This window comes from Lucilia sericata, unplaced genomic scaffold, assembly GCF_015586225.1.
Source record: "Lucilia sericata isolate MDLA Ls3-8-SP2 unplaced genomic scaffold, ASM1558622v1 Contig000101F_arrow, whole genome shotgun sequence".
Classification (NCBI taxonomy): domain Eukaryota; kingdom Metazoa; phylum Arthropoda; class Insecta; order Diptera; family Calliphoridae; genus Lucilia; species Lucilia sericata.
Genome location: NW_023994133.1, coordinates 597,664 through 615,227, shown reverse-complemented (window position 1 = coordinate 615,227; position 17,564 = coordinate 597,664). Strand labels below are relative to the sequence as shown.

The 17,564-nt window shown below is 27.5% G+C and overlaps 1 protein-coding gene across 4 annotated transcripts; it reads right to left on the bottom strand.

Moving 5' to 3' along the window:
- Nucleotides 1-1,410: 1,410 nt before the first annotated feature.
- Nucleotides 1,411-17,235, bottom strand: LOC119600048 (tumor necrosis factor alpha-induced protein 8-like protein). 4 transcript variants are annotated; one of them, XM_037950066.1, is made up of 5 exons: nucleotides 16,839-17,212; nucleotides 7,857-7,928; nucleotides 7,449-7,603; nucleotides 7,243-7,380; nucleotides 1,411-3,639 (listed from the first exon to the last, which is right to left on the bottom strand). In XM_037950066.1, exons 2-5 carry the CDS (start codon nucleotides 7,918-7,920, stop codon nucleotides 3,364-3,366), a joined length of 633 nt encoding a protein of 210 aa, XP_037805994.1. In that variant the 5' UTR covers nucleotides 7,921-7,928; nucleotides 16,839-17,212; the 3' UTR covers nucleotides 1,411-3,363. The 4 variants fall into 4 exon arrangements, with proteins under 4 accessions (XP_037805994.1, XP_037805996.1, XP_037805995.1 ...); XM_037950068.1 differs by lacking the exon at nucleotides 7,857-7,928 and having other exon boundaries at nucleotides 17,093-17,235; XM_037950067.1 differs by lacking the exon at nucleotides 7,857-7,928 and having other exon boundaries at nucleotides 16,839-17,210.
- Between the last annotated feature and the right edge of the window lie 329 nt (nucleotides 17,236-17,564).

Here is a 17,564-nt window from a genome sequence, read left to right as displayed (position 1 = left end):
ATTTACTCGGATTCGGTTTACAGAACAGACAGGAATATTTATGGAAATCAAAATGTTGATAGGGGTCATATAATTAAAATATTTGATAGGCGTGAAAGTAGCTTAAAATAACTAACTCTGTAACTGAAATTTATCAAAAATGGTTGAATTTAAAAATTCGTATCGCAGGACTACCGTGTTACTCCGTCATCCGATACGAAAGAAATTTCGAATTTATATGTTAAAGTTTTTTTCTTTCGAATCAAAATACGGATTGGTTTGCTGAATAAAACCTTTTCATCAAAATCTAAGATAGAGAGTAGTCTTATATTAAACAGCATTAGAGCATAAGCAATTTTGCTTGAAGCTTTGTATTTTAAGTTATGGTCCTTTAAATCAGACGTCTAGTATTGTTCTGACAACGAAGATTTTCGCAAATTACATGTACACAACACGATCGCAGACGAACTTCTAAACAAGAGCATCAAAAATACAAATATTTTATTTAGTTGCTTGACAGCATTCAACAAAGTAGGCTGATGTCGCTTTGTTAAAGAAATTGCAAACATAACTTGAAAAAACAAAAGCAACTTGCAAAAACAAGAACATAATTTACAAAAACAACGTACACCCTAAATAATTTTCTAGAATACATAACAATGAAAGTAAATAAGTTCATCTTGTTTCATACATTTTTTGTACATTTTAATTTGAAATGTTGTTTCTATGTGAAGAAATTATCATTCTTATGTACATTGATTACATTTTGTTTATAAATATTCGCATTTTACAGTAATGCAATTTAATCTTCAAAATTAAAAATAACCAAGTATTTTTTTCAGTGCAATTTCATTAAAAAATGCCAATAGTGTGTGTGTAGTGGTGATTTTTTTATTTGCCTCTCTATACGCCGGTATATGCTCCACATAGACGAGTTCTGAGAGAATAACACACACTTGAGAGAAAGTTTAAATGCAAATGAGCGATATCGCCATTGCTCCGACAAAACAAAAAATGGGATCTTGGTAAATTATGAAACTTTACAAAAGAGGGTTACATTTTTTAGAACAGACCGTTTTTTTGCAGAATTCTTTATATAATATGATCAGGAATATATGTATTATTATGTATTATCTGTGTGTCTTTGGCCAATATTTTGATGAGTTACAAACGGAAAGACAAAAGCAATATATCCAAAAAATGAATTTAAATTTTAATTTAAAACTTCATCCATCTACAAACATTTGCATTAAAAAGACTTTAGTCAAATATTATGAAAATCAGTATTGACTCTTGCGTATCAATTAAATTATGTAAAAAAGCTATTTGTATTATTTAATTATTTTTTTTTTCCTACACATGTGTGTGATTTTATTTTTGTCTTGTTATAGTTAGAACAGTAAAAAAGTACAAATTTAATAAATTGCTTCATTTTAGAGTTTATAAGTAATATTTTTATGATTCCATTTAATATCATTAATCGAGTTTATGCATACATATGTACATATGTATATGCACCATTTAATACATTCATATACTTAAGACTAACAAACGTATGTACCTTAAATCTGCCCATTTAAATTTGTTTTGGAGGGATTTCATTTTGTTGCCGGAAATGTTAGCACTAGCTAGCAATACTAGCTTTTTTTGTTTTTTTCACATTCAGATCCATCCAATACAAATTTGTTTTTAAGGGTGTTTATTAAACTCTTACGATATTTATATATAGATACATATAAAAAGTTATCGCCACCTTAATATGAGGAGAATCCATCTAATTTCAAATTTAAAAGATATTTACCAGCATTTCTTGTTTAAAGTTTTATATTGAAATATGAATACTTTTGTGAAAATTTTAAGATTTTGTAACTTTTTAAGAATAGTATAAACAACTGTATCTAACGCTTTGATAGATTCTCCCTATAGCCTTTTCTAAATTGAAATACATACATACTTACATATGTACATATGTGTGTAGTACATACATAAATATGTATATATGTAAATATATTTTTTTGATCATTTTTTATCAAAAATATCGTAAATGTTTAAAACAATATTTAACATTAAGGCAACGATATAAATATATACTAATATATAAAAGTATTTGAGACCGTTAAAAAAAATATGTTATGTATATCTACCTAATTTTTATATTTGCTTTTGTATACAAAAATTTTATAATATTATTGTACATATTAAGGACGTCACTTTTTAAAAAAATAATTACCACATACAATATTTCAAAATATATATAACATCTAACAAACTAAATAAATTTAAAGTATCGAATAAAATAAATACAATTTTTATACTTTAATTGAAATAAATATAAAAGTCATTATTTCTTAATAAAGTTTTTTTAAGTACCTTTGCAATTTTACACAAGTTTTTGCTCGAATGATAATAAAACAAATTGCGATTATTGCTATGTCATGTTAAATACACACACATACATATTTTAATGTGCATAAAAATTAAAATAAAAAAAATTCGATCTGTGCACCTTTGATTAGTTTTTAAAGGAACAGTTTTGGGAGGAATTATAAGGCATTAAGTTCATCAACAAAAATAAAAATTTAATTGATTATAAGATACTGTGAATTCTCTTCTTATTGTTTTTCGTATTTCTTAAACCGGAATGATATGAGTTTCATATGGGGGCCCTTATGTATGTATGTATGTATGTATATGTATTTAAATTCCAAAGCTAAAATATTGTAATAAATTGTGACTACAATCTGATGATATGACTTAGTGTTATATTTTGAATATACTTTAAATTAACTTACATGAATACATATATGTACATTAGAGTGACAGTCATTTTATAGAAAAAGACATAAAGAATTTGTTAAATTTTTCATCGTCTCTAATATGTATTTAAAATCGCTACCATTCCAGTGTACATAAATGCATGTGTAATTAAAAATTTGGAATACTGTTTAGGAATGCTGATTACTGAATTATGAAAAATTGTTCGATTTTTAAATAACAAATCTATTCCGCAATTCTTATAAAAGTCGTATTAATTATGTCTCGAAATATACATATGTACATACATACATATGTATAAAAGTCATGTTCATTTTCTATTGGCGTGTAAAAATAAATATACGTAGGTATATTTATTATTGTGTTAGTGATTTAGTAAATAATAAAAAATAATTAACTACATAAATATATTTATTGTTTAACAAGCTACTCATATTAAAAGTGTAGTCATAATTTTTAAGTGGTTTTTGGTATTGTAGTTTAAATTAAATTTAAACCCTAACTCTACACATCAGTTTTGGTGATATGTTCGTTTGTAGAGTAAATTGTTGTATAAATAAATATGTAATTTGATTTAGATAATTCTTTGGTATTTTGATTCATCATTATTCAAATATCCCCTGTATCCATGGCAGTATTAATATCGGCTACAATTTTGCCCATCACTTCTCGATATGGTGAATTTGGTTTAAATGCTGTTTCCAAAAGTGTTGGATCGCTGAAAAATTCAAATACTTCATCGATGCGATTTAAAGACTTTTCGGTTAAATGTCTCTGTACAATGGACTTTAAAGCTGTATGTGATTCAGCTATTGATTTTTGTAAATATGGCAGGTCAAAACTGTAATCAACTTCATAGAAAGATATAACTGATAGTTGAGTATTCTGAAAAATTAATATTAAATTATTTAAAAAGTTATATCAAAGCATTAGAAAAATGTTTCAAATTTTATCTTGATCTGTTTTAAAATATTTAAAATTTTTTCTTCTAATGATTGCCGCTTAAAATGTAATTAACTTTTAAGAAAATATAACATGTATTTATATTATTATACTTTAAATAAACCATGTATAAAAAAATTACTACTTTTTTGTAATATTTAAGTATATACATACGCTATCGGACAAAATAAAGTGCAAAAGTGCTCATGTAATATTCTTTCAGCGAAAAATCTATTAAATGATTATTGAATATGGAAAATTGTTTAAAATTCATTTAGTTAATACAATGCTACAAAAATAACAATAAAACAAATTTATTGTACTTAAAATTTTTCTGTATAATATATAAAATTAAAGTAAATTCACTATTTTTTTCGGACAAAATAAAGTGTAAATTGTATACCATTATTTTAATGTTTAAAACCCGGAGTTTTGTTTTCAAAATTTTTGTATATTGAAGGGCTTAAATCACTCTCATTGTCGACATTTTAAAATTTTTGATACGAATTGGGACTCATCTGACCAACTACGTAAATTTGAGCTAAAATATACAAAATTAAATACTAAAATCGAAAAAATGTACACCCTTATAAATATGTTGGTGGAAGATTCAAGGTGTGGGTCAGTTGACTCTTCGTACTTGTCAAATTTTTAATTTTAGGCGTTGAGGAAATGTGTTCAAAAAGGTAGAGTAAACACTAGGGGCTTTTTTAATTTTAAAATAAACTAATTTAATTAATTTTGCTATTCACCAATATATGGCAAATATCTTTTAAAATGCTTATAAATAGTAAAATAAACAAAATTCCTGTAACTAAAATATTGCACACATGATATTTCGGTGCAAATACCAATTTTTGTAACAAATTGTAACAAATTTTATGGAAAATTTATAATTTTAATACTAAATCTCCTCAAAATGAGCAAGTCTGAAGTTAGTATGATGGTACGTACGTATTCTGAGTCGACACACAGGATTACGAGCACATCTAGACAAAATTGGCCGTGAGGATTCAGACGAATGTAGAGTATGTGGAGAGGACAGTGAAACTCTGGAGCACTATCTTTGCCACTGTCAGGCATTCGTCGAAGTTAGATCCAACTGTCTTGGAAGTGATATTATTCCGGAAATAACATTCCTGACTAACACTGATTGGAAAATTCTTAGGAATTCGTCTAGGAAACTGAGTTTCTGAACATTGAAAAATAATATACTCAGTGAACATTTTTTCATGAAAAGGAGCGCACAACAGGCCCGATAGTGGCCTAGGTGTATTTGATGTACTATACATCCTCCTATCAACCTAACCTAACCTAATATTATATTTTGAAATAACTCCATCTGTTGGCTGCTGTTGACATTATAATTTGAAATTTGTTTAGCCTCGATTAAAACCTTTTGCCTTATCCACCTGGCGTAAAGTGCAAGGACTAAAATTTGGATTTAATAAATCCAATTGCCTAAATCCGTCAACACCGACCCACATACTCTACGCTTTATCTACCTGGCTTCAAAGGAAATTCTGAAACTAAAAACTTTCAACTATAATTCATACCGTATTACAGCTGGAAACCCCTGCAAAAAATCCAGTATAGCTACAACTTTTCTACTTTTTAAAGATATTTTCGAAAAAACTTGCACAGAACCCATGACATTCAACTCAGAAAAAGTCCGAGTTTCATTAAACACTTTTTCCACACCCAAGAATGAAACACCCATTGAAGTAATAAACTCTCTATATCGTGAAAAGCTCCATGGCAACAGACGCTTCTATAATGAACCACAGCACAGGATGTGCGGTGTGCAATATCTCCTGCAACAACAATTTCCTCTTCAAAATTCCCAACAAAGTTTCATCTCTGACCGGAGAGCTCTACGCTATCAATAAGGCAATTGACATATACACCGCAAAATTGAGTCCTCCAACACAGCATCTGTTGAATTTATATGGACGCCTGCCCATATGGGACTTCCTTTAAATGAGCTGGCGGACTACTACGCGAAACACGCTGCCTATGATGGCAGCATAATAACGCCAATGCTATCTCTAAAGGACGCTTTCTCAGATCCCAAAGGCGATTGTAGATCTCATAATATCTTTCCAGATCTACCAAAATCGCACTGGTTCACAAATTCAGATTCATCAACGTGTGTAAAATTGATCTATGAAAACCACTCTCTCGAAAATACCTTGCCTTCCAACGCACCACTCATAAACACGACACCCTCAACCGGCACAAAATTACCTACAACTACATATGAATACAAAAACAAAACCGTTTTTTATTCACTCTGATACTCAACGTCTATTGTGACTTAAACAGCCCTGGCGTATAAGCCATTTACTTTGTCAAAATAAAAAAAAAAAATAAAAATAAAAAAATAAAAAATGCTGCTACTATGTGAGCATATTATAGTCAAATCTAAAGATCAGTGCCTTCGAAATAAATTTGGGCAACGTTATATCTCGACAAGATAATAAGCTTAAGTACTTGATAAAGATATAAAATAACATTTTTGTAAAAAAAAACACTGAAAATTGGAAGAAGCTGCTCAAAGCACTGCCATAAATCCAATAGATTAATTTTGGACCACAATTTAAAAAAATCCGATAAAATAGTGAACAAAAACGGATTTCTTTTGAAAATAATCGTATGGTGGAAAGCAAGGGGAAGGGAAGGCAATTGCGAATAATAATGGTAAAACATAACCAAAATGGCTCAAGTAGATCTAAATATTGAAATCAGAACCAACATAGATAAAAAATGTTGATATACAAGAAATATAAATAATATTATATATATGTAGTTTACATTTTATTTTGTCCCACAAAAAAGTGAACTTAGTTTAATTTTTGGTGTTATACAGAAAAATTTATTTTGTCCGATAGTGTATGTGTATAATACGAAATATATTTTATTCAAATCATTTTCAAATTTTACAAAATTAAGAATCCTTTCAAAAAATTAAATAAAATTCATTTCATCGAAATAGAACAAATATATGAATGTAGTAGGAATTTGTAATCAATTACGGCCAATCGGCCAAATTTTATGAAAACATATAAATTAAATTAACATTTATTATTTAAGAAGAAATAAAAATTATAAAATATCGAATTTACTCTTGAAAAATATTTATGAAAAATATTTTAAAATAATATAGTGTCAACTAAATTATTTCAAATATCAATTTCAAACAAAAATTGGTCTCAATATTGGCATATGCCAAACTAAAACGAGCACATTTATAATTACGTGTCCTAAAACTTATTGGGGAACTAATACAATTTTTCTGGTATTTTTTTTTTTTATAAAAATTAAGAAAAAGTATAGCGATTGTTAAACCAATATTAAAGCATGCTCACTTGTAAATTAACTTATGATATTTATTTTATCTTTCTTCTTTGAAATAAATTGTTTTACTAAAACACACTAAAGATTTTATGGTCTTTGCTAGATCGAACATATTTGGAAATGATTAACTTAACAATATAGTATTGTTTTTCTTCAGAATAAGACTAATATTTTAAATGTTTAACGTACCTGAAATTTTCGCTTAAATGTTTCAGCTTGGGTTAGTTCTTCGGCATTAAATTGATTGTTGCGATGTAAAACTCCAATTTTTATAACAATTTTAATTATATTTTTAATAATTTTCTCCGCTTTAACCTTGTTTCCACTCTGCAAAATAATATTATAATTAAAAAGCATTGGAAATTTTTCAATTAAAATAAATTTTTAATACTAACATGAAGTTTGCAAAGGCGATATAAATTGTCCAATAGTGATGCTGTTGTACCATCAATAAATGTCTTCGCAATATTCTTTGTAGCCATGCGGGAAAGAATCTTTTTTTGGGCACGCAAGCCAATGTCTCGTGATTTGAAAACCCCATCAGCCATGACTAAATGTTAAAAAAATTATTGGATGTTAATAATTTTTACATTATTAGTCGCAAGTGCATAGATAGAAATTGAAGCAAACCAATATAAAAATCTTACACTGTGACAAATGTTTTAGTTTTTTCTAAATAAAATAAGAAAAATCAATAGTATATTTAAAAGAAGCATAAAAGAAACTAGACGAAATTTGAATTAAAATTTTTTGTAAACAAAAAAACCAAGAGAAAACATCAAATAAAAGCGTTTTTTCATTACCTTCTAAATTCCAATAGTCAACACTCCAAAGCAGTAAGCATTGACGTATCCCCTCAGCAGCCATAATTTTAACTTATATATCGAAAGCATTAAATTAAATACCATAAATATATGAATAAATATTTCTGTATGTAGTATATAAAAAGAGTTTCTACATTACATGATATTGTAGTAATACAATATCATGTTTTAGTATTTCATCACCTAAAACGCAAATTTTTAAAATTTTACAGCAGAATCAAAAAAACTATTTAAATAGAAAAGTTTGTTTCTATCAACGCGATTTATTTCTTGTAAATAAACAAATTGTTTAATAGTGAAACTTATCATATGTTATGATAGTTGACAATGGCGTATATAAAAATGGATAAATGGGACTTTTTACATTTAATATTTAAATGTTTTTGTAGAAAGGGCATTTTGTTTTTTGTTAATAAAATCGATAATTTTGGTCGGAGGAGTCCAATTTTTGGTGTGTGCATTTGTTTTGATGTAATATATTAGAGTCAACAATAAAATAGAAGAAAATAAATATAATATAAATATAGATATAGATATATAAAATATCAAATTTAAAAATAGTCTGCTCCGAAATGCTTGATGTGCATCTTTTATTTAATATTTAATTATAGCTCAGAAATGGCGAACCATTCAAATATGTTTACAAATATGGGCTTAGGTTCGACAAAACTCTGTACACGGTAACAAATGTAATTCGCAATATTTCAAAATAAAACAGTTTTTTACTCTCCTGAAAACCTTAAATGAAGTCCAAATTTCCAAAACAGAACCTGGTTAAGCCACCAATTTGTTCTTGTAGAGGAAATGGTAAAATTGAAGAAAGACTGCTTGAAAATGGGATATTTGTTACCATTTGTATGTTTTTACAATACAAAACTGTTTTTAACCAAACCTAGACATTTGGTATTATGAATTGAACCAGTTATATTAAAAATGGACAATGCAAAGAACAATTAAAATTTTATATTTTAAAGTCTCCAGATTTTATACTAATCAAGATATAAAACATGTTTATGTGTATTTTTATAAAAATGTTATTTACATATAGTTGCCATTTCTAAATTTTTCCTGGGAAAGATAAATTTGTTTAAATCGCAATCGTCCACCTGAAACTTATCTCAAATCTTATAAATCTTCCCTCTTAGTTATAGTTCATTGAGGTAGCTAGCCTTGTTTGCCTACGATCCTGAACGGAAATGAATCACTGTGCTGCATTAGATTCGATAAAATATATAATTCGTGCATTTTGAAAAAAATTGAAAAGAATTTCGTGGAAAAATTAATATTGGTCAATTATGAGAGGACCTTTATATACACCGGAGTTTTTTTCTTTATAGTATAATAGTTATACTTTGGTATAATATTTGTGTAGAATTTCACCTTAATTACAAAATATTTTAGCAATTTAAAAAAAAAAGATTTTTTGAAAGAGTGATAGTTGTTGAAATTTGGGCAGATTCTCAAAGTTGTTATAGTCAAAATTATGTTTATAAAAACGTTTTTATGCCGAAGTTCATTGTGATTCTAGCGTTTATAAGTGAAAATGAATAATTAATTTTTTTTTAAATTTGTCTAAAATGTTGGTAAACAAACACAAGAACATTTGCCGCATCAAACATTATAACAAGAATATCAACTCGACTATCGAACCTACATATATCTACATACATATTTATTTTATATAATAATATTTACTATGTTGTTAAACATTTGAAACCAAATTTGCATAAATTGTAATGGTTCTGTTTTAGACAAATCTTTTGAAAATATCTTTATATAATTATTCTTTGAAATACATACATATGTAAATATTTTATACACTCATATATTAGAATTAAAAACAAGTTTCTATTTATTAAGCTTGTTTTAGTATATATTTAAATATTCTTTATATTCCCCATTTACTAAAAGACCGGCATAATTCAATGAATGTTTTATGATATATTATTCTTATACTTATCGAAACTATAACACAGAAACCAAGGCCGAAGTACCCCATAAGTGATCGAATATGCATTCGTATCGAAAACATAATTTGATATCGAAATCAATATAAAATTTACATTACAGAGAAAAAAAGAATGCATAACATGAATGAATTTTGTAATATATTGTATGAATCGAACATGACTTTTTTTTCCCAAACCATTTTCATTCAGAATATTAAAAGTTCATAAAATGTATGAACTTGTACATGACGGAATTTTTTTAAATTTTTACTTTTTTTCTACGAAATTCATGTAAAATTGCAAAAAAGTTCATTATCTATTAATCTGTTTCCATATTTAGTAGATAGTAATCCTTTATTAGCGAATTTTGTATAATAAAAAAATATAAATTGAAATGTAGAAAAACAAAATGTTAAACAAGAAAACATCATCCAACATAGTTAAGCATCTATTCTTCATAAAATGCCGCCAAATATGTACACATTTCATCGATTTTAATCTAAAAATGATAAAGAATACAAAATTTTCCAACGAAAATTTCAAACATTTTTTTAACAAATAGAAAAATAAAAATAAATTTGAAATATTTTAAGTCAAGGCTTCTAGATTATGTTTGAAAAAATAGAAATTATAAAATTCATACAATTTAGGAACTTATTCTTAAATATTATTAACTTTAAATAATGAAAGCAGTTCATAATATTTATGCTGAAACTTTTTTCTGTGTATTTATTGTTCGATATCGAATGCAATCATCTCAAAAAGGATAATTACGATCAATTTTACTCGGTCGAATTTCAAATGAAGTTTTTGTTTTTATACCCTACACCACTTTAGTGGGGAGGGTATATTGGATTTGTGCTGATGTTTGTAACATACAAAAATATTCGTCCTAGACCCACCTTAAAGTATACCAATCGGCTTAGAATCGTTTTCTGAGTCGATTAAGCTATGTCCGTCCGTCCGTCCGTCTGGCTGGCTGTCCATGTAAACCTTGTGCGCAAGGTACAGGTCGCAATTTTCAAGATAATTGGATGAAATTTGGCACGCACGTTTTATTTGACCTAAGGACGAAGCCTATTGAAAATGGTTAAAAGCGGTCCATTATTTCACCTAGCCCCCATACAACAGAACCCCCCGAAAAGGGCTTCTGAGCTCATAATTATGTTAAATATACAGATATATCGATAAAATACGGCATAACTAAGTTTTATAGAAGTCTTGATGACCCTGCCAAATTTCATAAAGATCGGGCCACATTTGACCCTAGCTCCCATTCAAAGTCCCCTTCAGAAAATTACTTGAATGTCCCAAATTAGCTTATAAACACAAATATCGCGATGAAATTCAGCACAATAAAATATTATGTCAATATAAATATATTCACAAAATTTTATCGGGCTTGGTCCATATTTGCCCCTAGCCCCCATATAAAGCCTCTTTCAGAAAATTAGTTTTTCATCCATAAATTGCTTAAATGTATCGGAACAAGGGAATATTGAAGATAAATACTTTATTATGAAAAATAAATCACATTTAATATTCATAACTGGTGTAGGGTATCATATGGTCGGCCACGCCCGACTATAATTTCTTACTTGTTTAGAACTGAAAATATTTTGTTACGCCGCCCTCTATCTACAACGAATCCATACAACAAAGTTTTTATTTTTAATTTTAGGCATAGAAGAAAAATATTTTATCATACTTTTAGGTACCTAACAGAGATCTCATTCTTAACGACAGGTCTAATACAGATGCTAGGAGTAATTGAAAACGTAAAACCCATAAAGAGATAAAAGAGATGTTTAAAACAGATGTTTGTAATATAAACATTATTGCTTCTCTCTACTTAAAAAAACACATGCTGCTAAGGACAACATGTCTGAAACCAGCAGACACCTGCCATCGAAAGTGGTAGGTACATGGTATTTATATTAAGCCAGTTTTGTAAAATCCTTTCAGTAGAACAATATGTTTATATGCTCTTTACCTAATAGGCATGAACAAAGTATTTAGCCTTATATGATTTTATAATTTTAGATTTTTAAAATATTTGTTTGTTCTTTTTGTAAATTAATCTTTTTAAAATCAGTGCAAAAATAAAAAATGCTTTTTTGTCGCTTAATTGATTCAGCTTGTAACTCAAAATTTCCTATTTTCAATGGGAATGATTTTTATTTATAAATGACAAAATATGTATGATTTCAAGTTGTATTGATAATTTGCATAAAGATCAATCACGTTTTATTCTTCCAATTCGATGATAATGTTTTTTGTAAATGTTATTTGAAAAACAATAAGTTGGCGTACATATTTTTAATTAGTATTTTAAAAAAGTAAATAATAAAATTTGTTACTTTTACTTTATTTGTTTAATTTAATTGAGAGGATACCTATACCAAAATAGGAAAGAATAGTTGGATAGAATTTATAAAAATAAGAAAAATGAGTCAAAGAAATAAAGATATCTTATATGTATATAATTAAGTTATTAAATATAAATACATATATGTATATGTATATGTTCATATGTACATACAGTGTCTCTCATAATTATTCGAATTTAGGTGAACTATGAAAAGAAACCAAATTTAATAATATATTTTGTGTGCAAAAAAAATAAATTAATTTATTATATTGTCAAGACATTCCTTAGGTTTGATATCACGCTTTTTAAAACTTGAAAAATTTACATTTACATAAATTAAATTAGCTTTTTTTAAAAAAGTCCATAAAATTGCCTCACAAAAGTATACGAATTTTCCCTGTATTTCATATTTGATCATATTATACGAAACACAAATTTTAGAATCGAATGGTTTTTATGCTTTAAATTGTTTTAAAGGGTTGCTATCAACCGAAATGATATATTTTTGGCCCATTTGGTCCAAAATTTTTGGGGATTTGTACCCTCTTTTTATGTAATATCATTAAAATGGCGATTTTTTTGCAATATTTGTAGTATTTTCTCTTTTTTCCAGAGATAAAACCAAAATTTGATATTGGGATTTAATAGAACCCTTGGAGTATCTAAAAAATAGTATTTTTTGTTACAATAATCTGTATTTGAACGATCCAAGATATATTATTGATATCATTATTCTGTCGCTAATTCAATATATTGGAACTTAAGTCCATTTTCATAATACTAGGGTCAAAAATTTTCGGGAAAGTTTTCTTGTATATATTCTTTTAGATATCAGCTTTTATATATTTTAAGTTTTCAATGTATTGTGGAAGTGTACAACTCCAAAACATGCCTCGAAGAAACACCATTCAATATGGTAGTATCATTATTTTTATGCACCAATGACCTCCAGGCTGCATGCCACTATATAATTATGGTCTAACTCAAAAATATCGATACCTGTTTAAATATTGATTACTATGATTAAAATAAACCCAAAATTTTGGACTTACAGTGTTATTGTAATGGGCAACATAAGCGTGAAAGTTACGAATAGTAAAAACTGAAATCTACTGTATAGGATGACGTTTTGTAAAGGCATGTTTTGGAATTGTATACCGATATAATGTATTGAAGATTTTAAATATATTAGTGCTAATATGTACATGAATGTATACTATCCAACTTTGTCGGAAAATATGGACCCTAGTGGTACGAAAAGGGACTTAAGATCCATACAATTCAATTAGAAACAGAAGAACGATACCAAAAATACATCTTGGAACTTTTAAGTACAGATCCTTATAACAAAAATTATTATTTTTAGATACCTCAAGGGGTCTATTAAATTCCAATATTAAAGTTTGGTTTTATTTCTGCAAAAAAAGGAAAAAAAAATTGCAAATATGGTCAAAAATCGCCATTTTAATGATATTACATGAAAAGATGGTACAAATGCTCCAAAATTGTGGAACAAATGGACCCAAAATATATAATTTCGGTTGATAGTAACCCCTTAATACAATTTTAAGCAAGAAACCACTCGATTATAATTTTTGTGTTTCGTATAATATGGTCATATATGAAATACAGGAAAAATTCGAATACTTTTGTGAGGCAATTTTATGGACTTTTTTTAAAAAAGTTAAATCAATTGAGGTAAATCTAATTTTTCCAAATTTTAAAGAGTGTGATATTATACCTTAGGACTCTCTAGACAATATAACAAATTTAATTATTCATTTCACACACAAAAAATATTATTAAATTATGTTTCTTTTCAAAGTACAACCAAATTCGAATACTTATGTGAGACACTGTACATGTATATTGTAAATGTGGTTTTGCTTTCTTATCAATTTTTTATATAAAATGCAATATTAATAATTATTTCCTTTTGTTCTATATTTACATTTACAATGTTTATATCGTATGAGTTGGTGGTTGATAGTATGAAATCATTCGAGTTATTTAATGTCAAAATATATTAAAATTGTAAAAACAGCTGTGTTCCTTTCTCAAGTTTGGAGGTTCTAATCAGAAAGTGTTCCTGTAACATAATATATGGAAAATAAAATGAAATTGAGAAAACAATAGATTTTTTTTTGCAAATAGAAAAAATTTTTTAAACAAATTTGTATTATTTATCAAACATATCATTGTTTTGGAGCTATAGACCATTTTATTTTCCATGCAATGACTAATATTTTCATACCTTTAGAATGTATTGCACCGATAACAACTTTGTCCTAATGATTGCTTAATCTCTAAATCTGTGGCCATACTATAATATTGGAAAAAAATTAAAGCCGAGCTAATTAAAGCGGTAGTAATATATATGTACTTTATTAGTATGCAATGGTAAGGGGATGCTGTGTCCCAATTTTTATTTCAGATATCTAAAATTACACAGCAAAACTCTTATTTTTTCTAGACTTGAAAACTAAAAATGTTTGTCTTTTTATTTACATAACGATCAATTACTACAAGACTATCATAACACAAAAACATATTAAGTAACTTATCCATTTGTGATCGATAAACTCAGGAATTATGATACCTGATAGGACAAAATTTCATTATGTATATATGTACATATTTTTGGGATCATGAGAAGTTTTCTTATAATGTTTAATTTTAATTTTCAGTCAATTACAACTAAACCATTATTTTATGAAGGGGTATATAAATAGATCTTTATGTGAAGAGTCCACGTAACAAACCTGAAATAAAAAACGGTCAAGTTTTGAGATTTTAAAGTTTAAACATATACGACAGAAACAATTTGCTGTTTTTCTTGTAGATCAATCAATGTTCAATATACCCTAAAAAGACAATATTAGGAGTAGGATGGTTTTTTGTTAAATCTTAAATTTTTATTTTTTGTGGAATGAAAAATGCTTCTATTCAGACTTAATTGAAATTTGACAACACTAAATGCATTTATTTAATATTAGCTATAAATTTGTGGCACAAATCGGAAAAAATAGGTTCCTTGCGACATTTTAAATATGTATGTCGTTAAACTGTTGTATGTTATAGGTTCATATATAGTCCAAAATCGGTTATAAATTTCGAATTAAAGATGTATCAAAAAAAAACGAAACACAAAATAGATATCAGAAATTTCTAATCACCATCGCTAATCTAAATAATGGATATCTTTAAAAAATACTTTTATTTACTTCCAAAATGACACACAATTGAAGGATTTTTTAAGAGAAATGACACAATAACTTTTCATTGTAGACTTCGTTCTCCTTTAAATAATGCCTTTGGGTGGGTCAAACTTCTGTATTTAATGTAATGTTTACAATATTCGAAGTTGAGGGAGGGGATGGTAGATGTATGTACCCTATAAGAAATGAATGACCGAAACTAACACATACAAAATGATTTTACTAACACACATGCAACATTTTTTTTATAGAATTGTCGAAAAAAAAATTAATGGATGATTCCATCAACAATGACAGTCAAATGACCGGTAAAATGACCGTTACTGAACCCAATGTGTGGTATAGGGTTGAATTTACATATGAAAGAATGAAACAACTACATTTTGATTAAAATGTATTAAAATTTATATTTTGATCAACAATGACAGCCAAATGACCGATCAAATGACTGTCACTGTGTTACAGAGTTGTATTTTTCGTCGTTACAAATTAATTGTTTCTGCGAAAGCCAAAGATCAAGAAGCGAAAAAATAATAAAATTACAAAGTCTTTAAATTATTAAAAATAAAGAGAATTATTATAAACTAAATTTTAAAAAAGTTCAGGAAGTGGATCAGAATATAAACAATTCGGAGTTTAATCAATCTATGGTAACATAAATATGTACTTATGATTTTTATATTTCGATATTTATGAATACTTATGTATTTCTTTACAGACAACTTATTTCCACAAATTAATAGGAGCATCAGAGGACTTAAGATTCTGCGTGGTATGTAAAATGGTGAAAAGACTGGTAATTTATGTATATGATTACTATATTAATAAAATTAACAATATATATATATATTAAAATATCAATAAATTGTGTTTTATTATAAATTGGTATAGCCGTCAGATTTGACGGATATATTCATCAAGTGTGATTAGTCAACAATGACCGATTAATGCATCATTTTTTTATTTGTTAACTGTGATGGATATATCCATCAAGCATGATTAGTCAATCATGACTAATATTTATATCATCCATGAGTAGTAAACAACAAAAGAGTGAGCAGCTCAAATATATGTTTTAAAGTCGATAGAATTCATAAGTGCGAGGGTGATGCAACATCACATGTACACAAATGTTTCCATCACTTTTTACATATTGCCCTTAAGAAAGTGATGGGAGCTTTGTTCTACGCAATGATGGGTATATTCTCAGTAGTGCCAGTCAATTGACCGGTCAAATGACTGTCACTGTTCTTATAGGGTAGGTAACTTTTGTTGTGTGTGAAAACTAATGTCGGTTGCCTTTAAGAGTTAAAAACTATTACTATTAGTCTGCATGACTAACCGCCGCAGTAATATTTTAATTTTCACATTAAACATCACATATAAAAAAATTACATATATTATTGATTTTACTTTTAATTACCTTTTTATATTTTCTTTAATTTTTGGTATAAATGTTTGAATTTACAAGAAAACTTTTTTATTTTATCCTTAGGTCAAAGAACACATTTCTCATAAACTTCTTTCTATAGGTATTCTATTTTCACGATTTCTATTTGTATAAAATAAACACTTTTCAAGGAAGTATTGTGCTTCAATAAAACTTATTTTTATTGGTTGTTATTAGTCTACTTTTTACGTATTACATTTGTCGATGCATCGATGTCACACACTTACTCACGAGACGCGCTTTCGTTTAATATCTTGAAGTTTTTTTCTGCTATGCCAGCTGACCGAATACACAAACATCCGCAAACAACCGTATCCAAAAGATAAATTAAAAAAAACTACACAAAATTCCGCTACATTCAGCCCAAGGCGAATTCACATAAGGTGGTGTTATTCAATCAGCTGATTACTTTTTCTTCACTTGACTCAAGGCGAATTCAAATAAGGTGGTGTTATTCAATCAGCTAATATTTTTTTCTTTATTCGCCTGTGCCTGTGTTCTGTATTTTTATCGAAAAGATTTCGCATCGAGTAGGCATAAAACAAAAAATTCCATCGTTTCTCGATTTGTGAGTAAAAATTGTTTCTGTAACTTAAAGTGAAAAGAGGCAACATGAATTACGTTTTTATTGGAAATTTGAAATTAAATTAAAAATATTTAAAAGATTGTCCCACTGAATTGTCTCCTGGTAAATTCTAG

Bases quoted from the DNA above. Each gene is read 5' to 3' on its own strand.
- LOC119600048 (XM_037950066.1), bottom strand. From the start codon at position 7,920: ATGGCTGCTGAGGGGATACGTCAATGCTTACTGCTTTGGAGTGTTGAC. The intron at 7,381-7,448 runs GTTAGTATTAAA...ATTATTTTGCAG, and splicing joins ATCGCCTTTGCAAACTTCAT to AGTGGAAACAAGGTTAAAGC. The intron at 3,640-7,242 runs GTACGTTAAACA...TTAATTTTTCAG, and splicing joins CATTTAAGCGAAAATTTCAG to AATACTCAACTATCAGTTAT.